The sequence below is a fragment of the Lepidochelys kempii genome, chromosome 1, assembly GCF_965140265.1.
Source record: "Lepidochelys kempii isolate rLepKem1 chromosome 1, rLepKem1.hap2, whole genome shotgun sequence".
Classification (NCBI taxonomy): Eukaryota; Metazoa; Chordata; order Testudines; family Cheloniidae; genus Lepidochelys; species Lepidochelys kempii.
In genome coordinates this window covers 163,968,824-163,988,951 of record NC_133256.1, presented here as the reverse complement: position 1 = coordinate 163,988,951, position 20,128 = coordinate 163,968,824, and the positions used below count along the sequence as shown (strand labels likewise).

General features: G+C 50.5%; 1 protein-coding gene across 2 annotated transcripts; it reads right to left on the bottom strand.

Moving 5' to 3' along the window:
- Nucleotides 1–12,545: 12,545 nt before the first annotated feature.
- On the bottom strand, nucleotides 12,546–18,914 carry LOC140918138 (endogenous retrovirus group K member 5 Gag polyprotein-like). 2 transcript variants are annotated; one of them, XM_073361898.1, is made up of 3 exons: nucleotides 16,799–18,914; nucleotides 14,829–14,945; nucleotides 12,546–14,056 (listed from the first exon to the last, which is right to left on the bottom strand). In XM_073361898.1, exon 1 carries the CDS (start codon nucleotides 18,901–18,903, stop codon nucleotides 17,317–17,319), a length of 1,587 nt encoding a protein of 528 aa, XP_073217999.1. In that variant the 5' UTR covers nucleotides 18,904–18,914; the 3' UTR covers nucleotides 12,546–14,056; nucleotides 14,829–14,945; nucleotides 16,799–17,316. The 2 variants fall into 2 exon arrangements, with proteins under 2 accessions (XP_073217999.1, XP_073217991.1); XM_073361890.1 differs by lacking the exon at nucleotides 14,829–14,945.
- Between the last annotated feature and the right edge of the window lie 1,214 nt (nucleotides 18,915–20,128).

Sequence of the window (20,128 nt, the reverse complement as noted above, 5' to 3'; positions counted from 1 at the left end):
TTGATTTCAAAGTAATTATGCTAATCTATGGTTTCCTCTTAAAAATTAGAAATTCTGTGTGGTGAAGTAGGTTTGTGGGAGGAGGATTCCTGTCATGGGGGTTGTTGGTTGAAAGGGAATTAGCATCTGGCTCTGATTTAGCAAGACCCTTCGGTCACATGATTTTACCATGGGTTCTAATTTTTTGCTTGCTCTCCACTTCAGAATTTCATGTCTGAGTTTGAAAGCTAAAGAAATATGTAGTTCTACAAGTATATCGACTATCAAGAATTGCATTAGTAACACATCTTTCCACAATGCTGGAGTCTTCTTTTAATGATAAATCTGTCTTTTTCGAGTGATTGAATATGTCCATTCAATTTCAAGTGTGTGCATGCCCAGTACACTGGAGCCAGAGATTTTTACCTTAGCAGTGCCCATTCATGCAGTGCCTGCATCCACTGCTGCACAATGACATCAAGGGCAGAGACACACCCAGCCCACCTTCATTCTTTCTTACCTCCCATGATCAGTAGTCAGAGCTTGTTGGCTTGATTTGCAAGTGTTCTCCCTTTTAGGGAATTGTTCTCTTGTGTATATAGTTAGTGTACTCATCAGATAGTAGAGCTTTAGAATAAGTTTCTTTTGTTATTTTACTTGTATCCTGTTTGTTCTGGGTACTGGCTAACAGTACTGGGAAATGTTTTGGTCTTTGAGCTTTAAGCCTTGCAATGGCTGCAAAAAGTCAATGGTGGTGAATGACCCTCATTTCAAGTTTTTGAAGTGCCTCAGTCACATCTGGGACAGGTATCAGATCTGTAGAGACGTCAAGCCCCAAGATAGGTCACCTTCTCATGGAGACGGTGTTATGTCTATTATCAGAGCTTACCTGCTTGGGGCGGGCACCAAGGACTTCTACCTTACTCAGAAGTGCCACTCTGGACATTGTGGAGATTCAGTATCAAGTAAGGGGAGCAGTACCACGTAAGAAACATAGACAACATGCTTCAAAGGAGCCACCTCCTCCAGGAGATCAAGGTCCCTGGCACAGTTTACCAGCAAACAGGCTGGAAGGCAGGATGTACTGTCCTTGAAGAGATGCTTTGTTTCACAGGAGGTCCTCTGCTGCAGCAACAGTGCCTGTGCCATTGGGGGTCAACCCCTTCAGTGCGACATCAGAGAATCTCCTGTGCCTCTTGGTACCAGATTCCCCAACTGTATGAGACAAGTTGTCTCATACCGATTGATCCCCAGACTTCAGGCTTACTTGTGAGTAGCATCCAGCCTTCAATACTGCAGCTGACTTCAGACTGGCCAGCACTTCTTCACCCAGTGCCACCCACAGGAAAGCCCAGCATGCTGTCATCCGTATTGATGTCTCCAAGGACACATGACCGGTCCTTGGCGCTGCAGGGTACCACAACTCCCTGCTCTCACAACTTGGACTCTTGGTCAGAATTGGAAATTGGCTATTATGCCATTTGCTCTCAATCTAAAAAGGTGCCTCTCCTGTATCAAGAGGATTCTGCCCTTCGTACCAGGCAAAGGTCCCCTCATGGTCTAGAGACCCAGATCTTTCCCCTATGCCCTGCCACTGGCAGTACTGGAACCCAGGGGGATTTCCTCTCACCAGGTTCTTCCTCCCTCTAGGTCCCTGTAACATGGTAGTTACTCACTACCACGGTGCCTCCTACTGGTCAGTCCAGGAATTAGCTCAGTCCAGCCTCAGAGCGCTTCCTGCTGGCCGGTATCTCCCTACCGGTACCTGCTTCCTCGTCAATCTCCACTACTGTATTTCAGGCCCTTTGGGCCCCCTTATCTTGGGGTGCTGCCCCACAGCAGTGCCCCCACACTCTGGGTGTCCTCTCGCAGGGTAGCCCCCAATCCACCTATGCCCACCTTGCCTCAGTGGCTACTGCCAGTCATCATCTAGCCCCCTTTCTCTGGGGCACACTGCAGTCTGTAATGGCCACTCATCATTGGCAAGGGGGTTGGACCTGCTGCCTTTCTAGCCCAGCTGTCTCCCTGCAGCCCCAGTACCTCCTTAGACCTTCCTGCCAGGCCTCAAGCTCCCCAGCTCAGCCTGCCCCTTCCCTACCGCTGCTCTGTTGAAGTTACCCTGTCTCTCCCAGGCATCTAGGTCCTTCTCACTCCAGAGTTGGAGTGAGACTCACATGGCTCCTTACAGCCCTCTTTTCAGGGCCAGCTGTGGCCAGCTACCCAGCCAGCCTCCCTCAGCTGCTGTCACTCCTTTTATCCCAGGAGTGGGGTAACCGCCCTGCTGCAGTTCCTAAGCATATGTCACGACATTATCATGAAGAGATTTCAGATGTTAACACAGGGACTGAGATTGGTACCAAACAGAATCAACCTTGCCTACCAGAGCCTTCCGCAGACGAGGTACAAGAGGCTCCATTTCATCCTCCTTTGCGCTCCTCCTCATCACCTGATGAGGCAATGGTGCTTGGGGTATCCTGCCCTCTTCAGGACTACCTTAGAGCCTACCAAGACCTGCTAAAGAAGGTTACTTCCTCTCTGGACATTCAGGTTGAGGTAGTGAAGAAAGCTCCCATAGACTGGGGTCTGCAGGACCTTCCTGTGTGGCTCTGCCTATAAATGAGGCCATAATGGAGCCCACAGAAATATTGTGGCAAACGCCATCATCTTTACCACAAACAGCTGAGAGGACTGACGGGATGTACCTACATTCCTTCATAGGGATATGAACAAGTCTACACCTTCCCTTCCGTGGTTCGTTGGTTGTCTCATTAGTAAATGAAGGAGAACATTAGGCTCAGCTTTCTACCACACAGGCAAAAGATGCAAATAGACGTAGCCTTTTTGATAGAAAAGTTTATTCTTTGGCTGACCTGCAGTTTCATATCTCGAACCAGCAAGCCTTTCTGGTAAGATAAAATGTTTCCCTCTGGGACAATGTCAAGGTTGTGGACAAATTACCAGAGGATGCGAGGCAGGAGTTTCAGGCCATCTTGGAAGAGGGCAAGTTGGTGGCTAGGATCTCTTTCCCAGCTGCCTTGGAAGGAGTGGATGTGGCAGTCAGGCCCATGACATCCACAATAATTATGCACAGATGTTCATGGCTTCAATCATCAGGTCTTCCACAGGATGTCCAGCAGACTATACAGGATCTCCCCTTTGAAGGTCTGACCCTCTTTTCGCAGCAGACTGATAAGAAACTTCAATCTCAGACTTGAGGGTTATGTTGAAATAATTTGGGATTTATACTCCATTTCCTAAAAAGAAATAATTCTGCTCACTTGTTTCAGGGATACCTGTCTTTCACACCTAGATAATCTGACCAGTCCAGAAAGAAATGGGAAAAATCATAAGAGGAGATCTCTACCTCCTCACTCTTCTTATTCAGTGAGTTCTTCTCGGCAGCCTGGCAATGCCAAGCAGTCTGACTGTTTGGTTGAGGGCAGTGTACCAGTTTCTCTTACACCAGTTCCTTCTAGCCTTATTTTTTCCAACAGGTTATCCCACTTCCTATGTTCTTGGGCCCATACTAACATAGATCATTGGGTTCTAAGCAAGGGGAATTTGAGTTTGTTTCAGTCCCTCCCTCACACCCCCATCCCTCTTCAGGAACCACTTTCATGAGGCTGTCTTCCAGGCTCCTCCTCTTCTCCACCCAGGGAATGGGTTTTATTCATGCTACTTCCTGATTCCAAAGGTAAAAGGAAGTCTCAGACCCATCCTAGGCCTGCAAGAGCTAAACAAATATATAAAGAAAATATGTTATGATCACCTAGCCTCTGCTATCTCCTCCCTGGAACTCAGCAACCGATACACTGCCCTCAGCTTGAGGGATGCATATTTCCATGTGGCTATCCATCAAAGCCACAGGCAATTTCTAAGATTCCTCATCAATATACATTATTAGTTTACATTCTTCTTCGAGTGCTTGTTCACCATTCCACATTAGGTGTGCGCGTGCCGCTTGCATGAGCATCGGAAACTTTTTCCCTTAGTGGCTCCCATTGGGCTGGCGGGCCCCCCAAGTGGCACCACTACGCCGTGCATGTATACCCGTGCTGGCCTAACCTCCTCCAGTTCCTTCTTACCGTCCGTGGCAGCATTGGAACAATCTCTCTCTCGTAGAAGAGCAGTCCCTTAGCCTTTAGAGTAGCTGTTATCAGTTTGTCCACATACAGATTGTGGACACTTAAGTCATTAGGTGCTTGGAGGCCTCCAGCACCTGCCCCGGGCTGCAGGGCATGCTGCAGGCCCACAGCTTCAAGGGTTGTGCCACGTGCCGCAAACCTATGCCAGTTAGTGACCCCCACGACTCGTGTCTAGATTGCCTGGGGGACGGACATCAGACTGAAAGGTGTAGGATTTGCAAGGCGTTTAAGCCAAAGTCAAGGAAAGAGACTTTTGCCTAAAGCAACTGTTGATCGAGGCTGCATTGCAGCCGCTGGGCCGGGAGTGCTTGACACTGGCTCAGGCTTCCTCTGTGCATAGTACCCCGGAGCTGTCGAAAGAGCCGGCACCAGCTAAGCACTGTAAACTGTCAGCCCCGGAGCACCAGGCTAGGCCCTGGCACTGATCGTCCTCCCCGGTGTGGCCTCCGGCGCAGCCTAAAGGAAGGCGCGGTCGTTCCCTGGACAGGAGGCTACCGCCTCCCAATGCCCCCAAGCGCTGACAAGAGCGGGAAGGCCACTGTACCGGCGCTGACTGTCAGTCCCAGCAGCACAAGCCCCCCCGAGCCGAGACCCAAGCGAGCTCAGAGCGGACGATGGGCTCGAGGGCATAACGGATCAGCCCTCTACGCCCGGCACCTTTGAGGCTGCAAAGGACCTCATCGAGCTGTCGGCAGCGAGCCCCCTCCCATATGGGGAGAACCCTCCAGCACCCATGCCTCGGGTGCCGTCGAGGGGTAAGCCGGCAATGGTGTCTCGTGCGAAGACACCGTCCCAGCACCGCTCCTGGAGTTGGTCTTGGTTGAGCTCCGACTCTGCAGATTCCCACTTGCCAGCGGCCCAGAAGGAGGTTGCGACAACAGCAGTGGGTCAACACAAAGAAGCACCAGAAAGGGCACACTGCTCTCCAGAACTGCCCAGAGACCAGCACTGGGAGGAGTTGAGATGGCCCTTGCCAGAGGTCTCCTGCAGATGGTCCCGCTCTAGGGAACACCAGTCCAGATCCCGGTCCCGGGGATACCGGTATTGCTCCTGGTCCCGCTCAGCTAGGAGCCTCTTGTTCGCCCGCTGGCGCAGATCATTGGCATTGCTGCAGTCTGGCTCCGGCCAACATAGCTACCCGCACTGGGGCCCGGAAAGCAGGGACCCTCAGGGGAGCTGGCAACTTCAATGGGGGCCGCCAGACCATTGGCCCTTCTGGACCCCCTGGGCCTATCAGGAGCGCCACGGGGCCCTGTCCAGGGCAAGTTACTCGGTGCAGCGGTCCCGGTCCCCACACCAACACCAGACGGTGCCGGAGGCAGCAGTATCCAAGCCTCCAGCATCCCCCCAGCATAGACTGGAAAGTCCGGCACTGAGCCCGGTGCCATCCCATGGACTCCTGCCCCAACCTGAGCTGGAGGCCCCTACCACAGGAGATGGGGAGCAGGAGGGCCAACCAGAGGGGGTCGAGCAGCAGCTAACCTCCTCGTCTTCCCGCGATGAGGCAGTGGCGAGTACAGAAGTGTCCATCCCTCCACCGGTAGACCATAGAGCCCATCAGGAACTGCTGCACAGAGTCACCCAAAATTTGGGGTTGCAGGCCAAGGAGACAGTTGAGCAGGAGGACCCCATGGTGGACATTTTGAGCCCTGAAGGTCCATCCAGAATAGCGCTCCCGCTCATTAAGACCATTCAGTGTAACTATAAGACTATATGGCAGCGCTCTAACGGCTAAAGGAGTGGAGCATAAATACTTTGCCCCATCTAAGGGCTATGAGTTCCTGTTCTGCCACCCGAGTCCATGCTCCCTAGTGGTTTCGGCGGTGAACAAAACAGAACACCATGGTCAGCAGGCCCCAGCTCCTAAGGTCAAGGAGATGAAACACCTGGACCGTTATGTCAGAAAGGAGTACTCATCTAGGAGCCTTCAATTGAGGATTGCTAACCAGCAGGCCATTCTCAACAGGCACAATTTCAACTCTTGGGCGGCGGTGGGGAAGTTTAAGGACAACCTCCTGCAAGGTTCCCAATAGGAGTTCACGGCCTTGGTGGACAAGGGTAAGGCAGTAGCCAAGACCTCTCTCCAGGCGTCCCTGTATTCGGCAGACACGGTGGCTAGAACAGTCGCGTCAGGAGTGGTCATGAGGTGCTCAGCATGGCTCCAGGAGTCAGGCCTGCCCCCCGAGGTCCAGAATACACTCCAGGACCTCCCCTTCAAAGGGTCTGAGCTCTTCTCAGACCAGACAGACGCGAGGCTGCATAGCCTCAAGGACTTGCGAGCTACGCTCAAGTCGCTGGGTATGCACACCCTGGCGACCCAGAGGAAGCCCTTTAAGCCACAGCCTCCCCCTCAACGCCAGTACCAGCCTCGCCATAGGCATGAGCCTTACCATAGGTGAGGCAGGGATAACAGGTGATGGCGCAATAACAATTACAACAACAATATGCCAGGCCAGAACCAAGGCCAGCACAAACCCCAGCCGGGCACTAAGCCAGGCTTTTGAAGGTACGCTCGAGGACAGCGTACCAGACCAGTCCCCCTTCCCTGTCCCTCTTCAGGGACCCCTCTCATGAGCATCTCCTAGAGGAGGAAGTCTGCTCGCTGGTAGAGGCGGTGCCTCATGGCCTAAGGGGAAAAGGGTTCTACTCCCGGTACTTCCTCACCCCAAGGCCAAAGAGGGCCTTCGCCCAATCCTAGACCTGCGCGTGCTCGACAAATTCCTGGTCAAGGCCTGGTTCCTCATGGTCTCTCTGGGCACCATCATCCCTTCCCTGGATCCAGGGGACTGGTACGCCGCCTTCAACATGAAGGATTCATACTTTCATATTGCCATCTTCCCAGCACATCAACGGTTCCTATTCTTCACCGTGAGCCAAGAACATTACCAGTTTGCGGTTCTCCCATTTGGTCTCACCGTGGCCCCAAGGGTGTTCACGAAGTGCATGGCGGTGGTGGCGGGGCCATGTGGAGGAGGCCCTGAGATTGTTCCGCAAACTGGGGCTCCTGGTCAATGTCCCCAAGTCCACTCTTGTGCCCACGCAGAGAGTGGAATTCATAGGAGCGGTCCTGGATGCGGTGCAGGCCAGGGCAAGCCTTCCAATATCCTGATTCCGGGCTATCCAGCAAGCAGTGACCTCCCTGCACCAGTTTCCAACGACGACAGCCAAGTGCTGCCTGCGGCTGCTGGGCCACATGGCAGCATGCACGCACGTGGTCAGGAATGCCAGACTGAGACTCAGGACTCTGCAGGTGTGGCTCGCTCAGGTGTACCGCCCAGGCAGGGACCCCCTGGATTTGGTAGTGACAGCCCCAAGGGACGTGCTGGACTCCTTACTGTGGTGGCAGTCCCAGCCTGTGGTTTGCAAAGGCATCCCCTTTGCCACCCCACTTCCGGACCTGACGCTTGTGACGGATGTGTCAGACCACGGATGGGGGGCTCACCTGGGGGACCTCATGATGCAGGGGGTTGTGGTCTGAAGCAGAGCAGTCGCTCCATATCAACGTGAAGGAGCTCAGGGCAGTTCGTCTCGCCTGCCAGACCTTTCACGTCACTCTGAGTGGTCACAGCATAACAGTTCTGACAGACAACACTACTGCCATGTTTTATATAAACAAGCAGGGTGGGGCTCATTCCTCGCCACTCTGTTGCAAGGCTCTCCTCCTCTGGGACCGTTGCATAGGCCTTGCAATTCACCTCGAGATGTCCTATCTCCTGGGGATGCGGAACAAGCTGGCGGACTCCCTCAGCAGGTTGTACTGTATGCACGAGTGGATGCTCAGGGCAGACATCGTGCTTTCGCTTTTCCGCAGGTGGGGGTTTCCCCAGGTAGATCTGTTTGCCACCGGGGCCAGCGCTCAGTGCCTGCGGTTCTGCTCGTTCCAGTGCCACAGCCCGGGCTCTCTTGTGGATGTGTTTGTGATCCTGTGGAGGGGGGGCTTGATGTATGCCTCCCCCCTGCTCCCCTTGGTGCACAAGGTGCGCACGGACAGGGTGGCGGTGATCCTCCTCACCCCAGCTTGGGCCCACCAACACTGGTACACATCGCTCCTAGAGCTGTTGGTGGAGGCCCCAGTAGTCCTGCCCCTACACCGGGACCTCATTACACAGGACAGCGGGCGGCTTCTCCAGCCCGACCTGCAGTCACTGCACCTGACCGCATGGAGGCTCTGTGGCTAAATGCCCTGGAGAGCCAGTGCTCTCTTCCTGTGCAGCATATTCTGCTTGGCAGTAGAAAGTCCTCTACCAGAGCAGTCTATATGGCTAAGTGGAAAAGGTTGTCTTGTTGGTGTGAACCCTGACAGGTGCAGCTGGGCCAGGCCCCAGTGCAGGCCATTCTGGAGTACCTCCTGCACCTCAAGCAGCAAGGGCTAGTCCTGTCCTCACTCAGAGTGCACCTAGCAGCCATCTCTGCCTTTCATCCGGGGTTCCCAGGGGGCTTGGTGTTTTCCCACCCAATGGTGGGACGGTTCCTTAAGGGGTTGGAGAGGGTGTTCTCGTACTCCCGCCCCCCAGTCCCTCCATGGAACCTTAACCTGGTCCTTTCTAAACTCATGGGACCCCCTTTCGAGCCCCTCGCTACCTGTTCTCTCCTCCACCTTTCCTGGAAGGTGGCATTTCTGGTTGCCATTACCTCGGCCAGAAGGGTGTCCGACCTGGGGGCCCTCACCTCTGAGCCACCATACACAGTATTTCACAAGGACAAGGTGCAGCTCCAGCCGCACCCCAAGTTCCTCCCTAAGGTGGTCTCCCAATTCCATCTGAGCCAGGACATTTGTCTGCCAGTGTTCTTCCCGAAACCCCATACGGACCCAAGTCACCGCAGCTTGCACACCTTGGATGTGCATCGAGCGCGGGCATTCTATTTGGAACTCACCAAGCCCTTTCGCAAATCTATGCAGCTGTTTGTGGCTGTAACTGAGAGAATAAAAGGCCTCCCAGTGTCGGCGCAGCGAATTTCGTCTTGGATTAAAAGCTGCATCCGGGCGTACTATAAGCTCGGAGGCATTCCGGACCCGGCGGTCATGGCCCACTCGACCAGGGCACAGGCAACTTCCACGGCGTTCCTGGCACAGGTCCCGATCCAGGAGATCTGCAGAGCAGCCACCTGGTCCTTGGTGCATACCTTCGCGACCCACTATGCAGTCAACCAGCAGGCCAGAAAGGACGCAGCAGTTGGCAAAGCTGTCCTCCTAGCAGTTGTTCCGTGACTCCTACCCTCCTCCAGAGGTAAGCTAATGTGGAATGGATGTGAACAAGCACTCGAAGAAAAAACGATTACTTACTTTCTCGTAACTGTTGTTCTTTGAGATGTGTTGTTCATGTCCATTCCACCACCCACCCTCCTCCCCCTCTGTCGGAGTCGCCGGCAAGAAGGAACTGGAGGGGGTCAGGCCGGCAGGGGTATATATGCACGGCACAGTGGTGCCACTCGCGGGGCCCGCCGGCCTGATGGGAGCCGCTCAGGGAAAAAGTTTCCGACGCTCGTGCACGCAGCGCGCGAACACCAAATGTGGAATGGACATGAACACTACATCTCAAGAACAACAGTTACGAGAAAGTAACCATTTTATCCTGCCCTTTGGCCTTCCCAAAGCATCACAAGTATTTGTGTGGTGGTGGACAAATTCCTAAGGAACACATGTTGCAAGTATTTCTCTATCTGGAGGACTGGCTGGTGTGAGGTTGGTCCAAGAGCCAGGGTGAATTCAGTATGTCCAAAATTCTGGTCTTTCTTCAGTGTTCTGGGGTGTCAATCAATGGGGACAAGTGAGTCTTCTCACAGTTCAGAGGATAGAATTTATAGGATTCTACAGTATCCAGGGCTTTCCTTCCTCAAGCCAGAAAATGTTAACGATATCCATAGACCTAAAAGCCTATCCAATCATCACTATAAGAAACTCAGACTTCTGAGGCAAATGGCCCCCTGCACATATGTGGTTTGGTGTGCCAGACTTCGTCTCGGGAAGTAGTAGGGCTGAGTAAGCTCAGTGTACTTCTTGGCTTGTCACCTTCTAGACATGCTGATTTGAGTGCCTGTAGGAGTGTTAGCCTCCCTGAATTGGTGAACAGATCAGGCAAGTGTATGTATGAGAGTTCCCTTCGCCCCTCCCCTACCCACATTAACTAGTTACGGACACTTCTTCTTGGGTTGCTGCTTCTCCATGGCTAACGCCTCAGGAGGAGGTCTGTTCAGAGAATGTGCAAAACATGCTCCTGAAAAGCAGAAAGCTTTCTACTAGATATATGTACTTACTCCTTATGGTCACAGCAAAAAGGTGTTTCACCCGCCTGGGCTTCCATACAGCAATGTCCTGAACTATTCTAATTGAAACAACAAGGCCTATCCATTAGTTCTATGAGGGTTCACCTGGCAGCTATCTCCATTTCCAACCTCTGGTCAGGAAATGTTCTGTTTTCTCCAATCTGATGTCAATTAGATTTTTAAAGGGTCTGGACAAGTTATATCCCCAAGAGGTGGATCTGATCCCTCCCTGAGACTTGGATCTGGTGTTGATGGGTCCACCCTTTCAGTCGATGGCTACCTGCTCTTTACTTCATCTGTCCATGAAAGCGTTTTTGGTAGCTATTACCTCTGTGAGAAGAGTGAGGGAATTACAAGTGTTGGTCTTCGTCCCTCCTTACAAAGTCTTTTATAAAGACAAAGTTTACTTGCATCTTCATCTGAAATTTGTGACTAAAGTAGTGCTGAAATTCTAGCTCAGTCCAGCAGCGTACTTACCAACTTTCTTTCATAAGCTTCATTCTCATAAAGGATGAAGAGAGACTCCATACCTTTCAGAAGGATGTTAGCTTTTTACTTGGGCAGATTGTTTAAATTATCATCCCAACAGTTAATAGTAATTACAGACAGGACGAAGGGTGTTCCAGTCTCAATTCAGAGATTTCCTTCTTGCATATGTATGTGCTATGACATTGCCAACGTAACGTTGCCAAGTAGAGTGGTGATAGAAGCTGAGCGTGCTAACTAAGGTGCCCCTAACAGACATTTGTAGGGCTGAAGCTTGGTCATCGGAATGCACCTTTACCATTCGTGCCATGTCTTAGTATTCCAGAACGATGCCAAGTTCAGATGAGTAGTCCTTTAGACATTATTCAAGTACACTGCAAAACCCACCTCCATACTGATCTGCTTGTGTGTCATCTGAAGTGGAACGGATATGTGCAATCATCTGAAGGAAAAACAGCTACCTGTTCTGTAACGATTGTTCAGTATGTGTTGCATGTGTATTTCACAACCCACCCTCCTTCCCCTCTCTATTGGACTCTGGCCGGTAAAAAGGAACTGAGGTCGGGGGTGGCTGTACCCTTTATACCCTCATGCAGTAGCACAAGGCAGCAGAGGGCATAAGCTGCCCCAGCAGGTTCAACTAAGGAAAAAATCTCTGGCTCTGATACACTGGGCATATTAACAAACTAAAGTGCTCTGTCTTTGGCCCTCTGCTTTCTATCACCTGTTCCAATCTCTCTATCCAGGGCTTTTACAGAGCATGTAACTGCAGCAGACTTCCAAAGCAGGCCATATGTTAATTGTTGCTGGGGTCGTGAAAGAGAGTCATCAATCCCAGTAATGGATGTCCCTAAGTGGGAGGAAACTCAATTTGGATGTCTCATTGCTAATAGCATTAGCAGGTATGTCTAAGGCTGTTCCACTCCAATATCTCCCAGCTGATGGGTTTGTGTCTTGAGGGATCTACAACCAATTTGGGGGAAGGATATTTAAGTGCTTGCGTACTGACAATTGTCAGTATAAATACAGAATCTATACACAGAAGACTATCTTAAAATTACACTTGTTAAATTGTGCTTTCTTCCCCCTCCCCCCCAAAAAAAACCCTACCACTAGCAAGGAATTTAAAGTACAGTAGCAAGTTTTGACAAGCACCAGTTGTCAGATGTGTCTCTGTATTTGACTAATGGATTCTTCTTTCATTATCACTGATTTTATTTCAAGTCACTGTTATGCGCTATTTCTTAGTCTGTTGTTTTTATAATCATTCTGATGCTCTGTAACTTGTTCTCATGAGAGCTTTCTTGATACTTCTAGAAAATTACTATCTGCTAGTTTTCTAGCAAGAAGCAGAACTATGATGTATGAAATAAACTGACCTGTTTCTACAGGCCAAAATTCTCCATTAACTTCAGATGGTATGTTGATGGGTACTGTGTATTTGGATCTATAGTAAACCAATAGAAGTGCAATTAGTCTCTGTAGTTTCTGTCTGATTTCAGTGTTGCCTACAGGCCTGATTCTGCAGCCCAGTTGGCAAGCAGAATTCCCAGTGATTGCAAAGTGATTTCCTATGCTGCATCTGGGTCACATTGGGTCCTTTTGTTGCTTGTTTTCCACATATAAATTGATTGGTTATTGTGGCGGTTCAGTGATGAGACAGAACACAGCTTTATGCAAGCAAACAGGCTGGTCAGCGGAGATGGGCTGTTCTGCCCCCCTGCCTTCCACCTTCTCCTTTTATTATATTTCTCCCCCTAAGCATTACACACTGCTACACAAAGGAATGTATGACGTTGATTCATATGCTTAGTTACCATCCTCTATCTACTACAATCCTGGTTCTCAGGCCTTGAGCCCAGGCAAAAAAAACCTCCCACAGTTGCTGTCCAAACAATCAAGTTCTCAGGGTTCATATCTAGCCCTTGTCCTTGGATAGAGCAATGTGTGCATTGCTTCTAGGAAACAGTCAGGGTGTGCCCCGCCTGCTTCCAGGTGGAATAGCTAAACATTAACCCTTCATCTCCCCGTTTTTTATTTATTGATAGTTGGCCATCTCATGGTAGCCGTCAATTTGTTTTGTCATGCTATTTAACTCCCAGACAGACAAGGACATAACCTGGGGAGCTTTCCAGGGCAAAATTTTACAAAGTCTTAACAAGGAAGGAATACATTGTACACAGCAGCAACAAAAATAAGCCCAATGATTACAAACACAAAATAACCAAAAGCTTAACATCTGCAATATAATCATCTAAAAGGGGTACACTTCTTTTACTACAATTGTGACCAGCAAAAGGCAATATAAGTATCATTCTACTAAGACAGCAAAGGGTGCCATCACTTAAATTTGCAGGAATATAATTAAAGGTGCATGAACCACAAGTAAAAACCCATCCTGATGGTAGGATGATATGGCCATAATTATATGAAACATTAACAGCATGGGAACAATTTAAAAGGGATTGAGAAATTTTTTGACAGCCCAAGGGCACCTTTGTACTAGTGCAGTTAACTACATGCGCACAGGTGACATTGTGAGCCCCGGCCGGGTACGGTGTGTGGAGGGATATAGCCATGTGAGGCAGAGTATAGTTGGCCGGGCCCCAATTAGCCATGCTAGAGTACTGGGAGGAAAGATTAGCATAAGCAGAGAACAGTGTCTTATTCTCCATCTCCCCAGGGTGATGACATACTGGAATAAGGCATGTACCTAACAAATCTCCGGCTGCTACAGAATTAGATAAACAAAAGTGGGTAACATTTGCTATTGAAGCCAATCTTTCCCATATGTTATATGTCATTTGGGCTTGTAACGGGGGAGGCGCTTCCGAGCCAACCCCTACAGGAAATAGCAGGCACAAAAGGCACACAATCATCACAGAATTAGCAGTGATTTGGGCAAGAATCGCCACAAACAAAGTCTCAGGAGTCTCTGGCTGTTGATCTGCTGCCAGTCTTCATTGAGCCGTGGCGACCAATGCTTTTACTGCTCCCCATGTCACGGGCTGGCTTGGGACACTACGCCTCCTCCGTTTCCGTCCCGTCGTTGTCGACTCAGGGGGCAACGCGGTCTCCTCCAAGGTCAGCTGAAACTCTGGTATGGGATTCGACAGCCCCTGGTGCCATGCCATGTTGTTTAAGTGCCAGTCGCACACACCGGGCTGGAACCCACAACGGTCCTGCAGGGAGAGACACAGCAGCATATCCCCGACCCCAAGTGATTAGAGGTGCTGGGCCCAGCCACTGTGGATCGGGCAGCTGACGGTAAAAGACACGCGGTCTTTCCAGTACCTCAGATTTGTGAAAATGCCGATCCGCAGGGGTCTGCTGATCTGCATTCAGTGTTAAATTATTTAAAGTAAACAAGAGGATATGCATTTGTTGTTGAATGTCTCCTAAGGTTCGGAGACGCAGCTCCCCTTGTTTTAATTGTTTATCTAGCAAGGTTTTGAGTGTGCGATTGGCACGTTCAACAATGGCTTGGCCCATGGAATTATAAGGGATTCCGTGTTTAAGACGGACGTCCCAGCGGGCACAAAAGGTGGAGAGGGCTGCAGAGCAGTAGGCTGGGGCATTATCTGTTTTAATTTGGCAGGGGTGACCCATAACAGAAAAGCAGGCCAGCAAATGGTGAATAACTTTGTTAGTGGCTTCCCCACGTTGTGGGGTTGCCCAAAGGAAGCCTGAATAAGTATCAACGGAAACATGTAAAAATGAATAGGGGCGGAATTGTGGCACATGAGTAACGTCCATTTGCCACAGCTGATTTGCTGCGGTACCTCTGGGGTTAACGGCATAAGAAAAAGTAGGAGCAGCAGCAGCACAGTGGGGGCAGGAACGAACAATGGAACGTGCATGATCAGCAGGAATGTGACACTGCCGGGCCAAAACAGAGGCAGGCTGATGAAAAAAGGCATGGCTTTCAATGGGGTCAGAAAAAAGGGAATTTACCTGACCACGCAACGCGCGATCAGCACGTGCATTGCCCTCAGTGAGTGGCCCAGGCAGAGGGGTATGACTGCGAATATGAGCAACAAAGTAAGGGAAATGATGAGTGGCAAGAAGATGCTGTAAAGACAAAAACAGGTGAAGGAGGTCTGCATCAACCTGAGGGGTAATGAGGGTAAGGGGTAAATGATCAATTACCTGATAAACATAATGGGTATCCACAATTAAATTAAAGGGACAATCAGCAAAAAGTTGAAAGGCCAAAATAACAGCAGCCAATTCTGAACGCTGTGCAGAACGCTGAGGCAGTGTAAAACGAGAATGCCAACGAGGGGGGTCACCCAACTGATAAGTGACTACACCTCGGTGGGGAGAGCCATCAGTAAAAAGAGTGACAGCGGAAATAATGGGTTGAGAGCGGCTAAGACGATGAACAACTAGGGGCACCTTTTGGGTAATGACCAACCAAGGATCTTTTGGAGGATTGTAAGAAATCTCTCCCACATAATCACAAAGAGCAACCTGCCAGGGCAAGGAGGTGTGGCACAAAGAGTCAAATTCAGTACGGGACAAGGGGAGCACAATGGCAACTAAATCAGTGCCAGTGAGTTGCACTGCACGGTGGCGGGCTTTACGAACAAGATCAGATAGGGCATCTAAATACGGATAAATATTTCGAGGAGGGGTGGATGAAAGGTACAGCCACTCTATAATAGAGACGGCTGTGTCTGTACGGGGTACAAACAAACAGAGCCGCAGTTGGCGTATGAGGGGTGGCAAGAAGAACCAATTGTAAGGGACGGACCTCTGGGAGTCTGTCCACAAACTGCTGACTCAATGCTGCATTGATTTGTCGAATGCAGGCAGTATGCTTTTCAGTGATGGCAATAACCGCACCCGGTGCCCGGGCTCCACGCGGGAGCTCAAACAACGGCTGCAGCATTGAAGTGGGGAGACGAAAATAGGGCCGAATCCAATTTAAATGACCCAAAATCTGTTGTAATTTAACAAGGGTTAGGGGTTGAGGTAAAATTAATTCCGGACGAACCGGAGCAGCATAGGTTTGTAAAACCTTATATCCGAGGTAGTGGTAGGGATAAGAGCGTTGGATTTTTTCTGGTGCCACTAACAGGCCATTTTGGCCGAGAATCTGAGATAAAGGTTCAAGCTGTTGTGCCGTGACCCGGGGACCGCTTAGCAAAATGTCATCCATGTAATGGTAGACCTTCAGCGAAGGGTACCGGGCACGGAAAGGGGCAAGGGCCCGATCCACAAAAAGCTGACACAAGGTTGGACTATTTTGCATTCCCTGGGGCAAGACCTTCTACTGATACCTTTGAGAGGCTTGCTGATTATTATATTGTGGCACCGTAAATGCAAATTTTTCGCGATCTTGAGGGCAAAGGGGGATGGTGAAAAAACAATCTTTTAAATCTAACACACAAAGTTGATCGGTTTGAGGAATTAAATTTGGATTTGGTAAGCCAAATTGCAAGGGGTCCATAGGTTGGATGCGTTTATTTATTTCCCTTAAATCATGTAACAGCCGCCAAGCACCTGATTTTTTCTTAATAACGAACCTGGGGTGTTCCAGGGACTGGTGGAGCTCTCCAATTGCTGTGCTTGCAAATGCTGCTGCACAAGTGAATGAAGCGCTTTTAGCTTTTCTAGAGGGAGGGGCCACTGGTCAATCCATACGGGCTCTAAGGATTGCCATACCAAGGGTAAGGCGGAGGGCACGGTGGGTGAGGGAGGGTTTTGGGCCATCAGATGTTAATATCGAGGGTGGTGTCTAACTTTGTAAGTAAATCACGGCCCCAAATATTGAGGTGGACAGGGAGCACAAAAGGGCGGATTGTAGCAAGGGCACGGCCTCCTGGTTTAGAGACCGTGACCCAAGACAAACTTTGGCGCCCGGGTTTGCTACCCCCAATCCCCCACAACTCTTTAGAAGGAACCGTAGGCCAACTAACCGGCCACTCCAGATCACGAATCACTGTAACGTCAGCTCCAGTGTCCACCAGCCCTGTAAAAGGAACATCATTTAAGAGAAGTGTTAACTGAGGTTTCGAGGGGCGGACTGACATTGTCAGAGCAACAAGTGGAGAAGACGCGCTGTGAGACGGCAAGTGAGACAACGTCGATCCAAAGCCTCCTCCGCCCCGAGTTCGATCCTCGGCAGCTGGCACCTGTTAGGGGACTAAAATCAATTGTGCAATTGACCGTCCACGCGGGAGCGACTGTGGAAGATGAGTCCACACCTGAACCTTAATAATGCCAGTGTAATCAGCATCAATGACCCCTGGAATGACAAAAAAGCCCTGTTTCCCAGCATGTGAGCGAGGGAGAACAAGACCTACAAAGCCAGCAGGGAGAGGTCCCGTCACCTGTGTAGGTATGGCACAGACCTCCCCTGGCAGCCGAAAGTCAGTGTCCTCCTGCATGATCAAATTAAGCCCTGCGCTTCCAGCAGTCGCTGCCCTCATAGAGTCTACGGATTCCAAGGCAGAGGAGCGATTGCCTGAGTAGGAAACACCCCCGTTTGGCCCTGGGTTCGGGGGGGACCCGTCGCGCGGTTTCCCGACCCGCTACGACACTGATTAGCCCAGTGATAACCTTTCCCACACTTGGGGCACTTCTTTGAGGGTCGGGCTGGTGCCTTAGATGAGCGGCACTCCCGCTGAAAATGACCCTCACCACAGCGGTAACAGCGCTTCCCCTCCTTCCCAGTTTTTCTGAGGGTGGCAGCCAGAACTCCAGCCTTGTGGGCTTGTGTGCCAATGTTCTGGCACGCCCGCAGCATGTCTGAGAGCTCTAAAATACCAGAGGCTTGTGCTGCCTGGAGAGTATGGCGGCAATCCTCATTTGCATTTTCAACTGCCAATTTTAACAGGAGCTCGTGAGCTGCCTCAGTGTTATCCACCTGTCGGAGGATAGCCTCCTGCAATCTGTTGGTAAAATCCAAAAAGGACTCTAAGGCACCCTGACGGATACTGACAAAGCTTTTGGTGGGCTTGCCTGAATCCGGGACCTTCTTGAAAGCATGCTGGGCACAGGTGGAAATAATGGGGAAGACGGCCTGAGGGAGTTGAGACTGCATCTCAATAGTAGCAAACGGGCCCTCCCCTGCCAAATGCTCATAAATGATACCGTGCTCTCTATGTACCTGAGCTTGGCGTTCTGCCATCTGCCGATACTCACTAAGCCAAATAACATACTGACTGGGTGACAACATCATGTGCAGCAGTGTTTTCCAATCCTCAGGGATTAGGGAGTACCCAGTACCCATCCCTTCAATGAGACCACGCACAAAGGTGCTAGTCAGGCCAAATTCACGAATTGCTTTCTTTACCTCTCTAACCACCGAGTATGGCAGAGTGGTCCAGGTGCCCACGGGGTTGCCCTGGTCATCATTCTGCCAGGTCACCGGGCAAATGGAGACCAGATCAGCCAGCTCCTCTGCTGTAAGATCTGATTGAGCTTTTGCTGCGTGAACCATTTGTTGCACCAGCGAAAGCTTCTGAGCAGATGCAGATGACCCTCCGGGGGGCTCCACGGGGGGAGGGTGATCACACACCGGCTCCGGTGGGGAAGGCCAGGGAGGCGGTGGTAATAGAGGCACTGGGGGCGAAGCAGGGGGAGGGATGGCTGCAGGAGCGGACGGGGGTGGCAGGATCGGCAGCTCCTCTGTTGGTGCTGGAGAGGGCCTTTCCGAGGCGACACGCTGTGTCGCATCGCCAGGAGGGGGGATGGCTGCAGGGGCGGACGGGGGTGGCGAGAGCACCAGCCTCGCGAGGGAGGGTCTGTCAGAGGCGACACGCTGTACCACGTCGCGGCAGAGGTGCCAGGCATGTAAAGCCTGCACGGGCGCCCGAGGCTCTTCATGCAATGTCTGGCCCAATCGCTCCCAGTCCGCTAGCTTAAGGCTTCCGGCTTCAGGATACCACGGGCACTTGGCACACACCTCCTGTAGCAGGAGAGTGAGTTCTCGAGCCGGGCAGTCATGCTGAGCCTTACGCAGCAAATACTGCAGCTCATTGCGGTGTTGCACTTGCAAAGCAGAGAGGGAGCTTCCCATACTTACCACAATGAAAAATACTCACCGAGATCCACGAAGTGGATGAGTGACGCGTCTGAAACCCTTGCCGGGCGAGGTGAGTGCTGAGGGCCCCATGTTTGGGCGCCAGTTGTGGCGGTTCAGTGATGAGACAGAACACAGCTTTATGCAAGCAAACAGGCTGGTCAGCGGAGATGGGCTGTTCTGCCCCCCTGCCTTCCACCTTCTCCTTTTATTATATTTCTCCCCCTAAGCATTACACACTGCTACACAAAGGAATGTATGACGTTGATTCATATGCTTAGTTACCATCCTCTATCTACTACAATCCTGGTTCTCAGGCCTTGAGCCCAGGCTAAAGAAACCTCCCACAGTTGCTGTCCAAACAATCAAGTTCTCAGGGTTCATATCTAGCCCTTGTCCTTGGATAGAGCAATGTGTGCATTGCTTCTAGGAAACAGTCAGGGTGTGCCCCGCCTGCTTCCAGGTGGAATAGCTAAACATTAACCCTTCAGGTTATATTTGATAGAAGGCCTTTACAAGTAAAACCAGTGGGGCAGAATCTCAACACTCTTTTTTACTAGAAATTGCTTTTAAAAAAAAACACATGAAGTTTTAGACAGTCAAGACTGTCACTTTTGAATTTAGGTTCTTCAGAGCATGTATTGGCAGAACCTGTACCAAGCCAGCTCATTGCCAATGTGCCTTGATTTCACAACAAACCCCATCAAAATGTGGGACTGATGAACAGAGAGGGTTTTTTCTATTCCTCTGCAGAAAAAAGTAATTAGAATGCTGATATCCTTGACTTTTTACAAGACATTAAATATTTCAACAGTCTCCACTGTAAGTAGGGCAGTAAGGCCAGGTGTGAGCAAGTAATGACTTCATGATTATGACTATTTGAGAGTGCCAGAACTGCTGGTTTAAGCATTAGTTAGTAATTTGGAAGAAGTAAAGCTGCCAGATAAGTTATGTAGGCCCCAGAATTTGATTTACCTTAATCTAATGGGGAATTGATAACTATCAGAGGAATTTCTGCTCTACTATCCAGTTTGTCAATGAGGCTTCATACGAGTAAAACCCTAATCCTTTTCTTTAAAATTATATATAATTTTTTTCTGCATACTCTTCAGCACTCCTAATGCAAGTACAGCAAACAGTGACAGGTCTCCTTGCTGATGATCTTTGCTGATCACTTTTGCTGCCTCCAGGATGTACAGAGCTCTCTTAAAAGGAAGAGGGG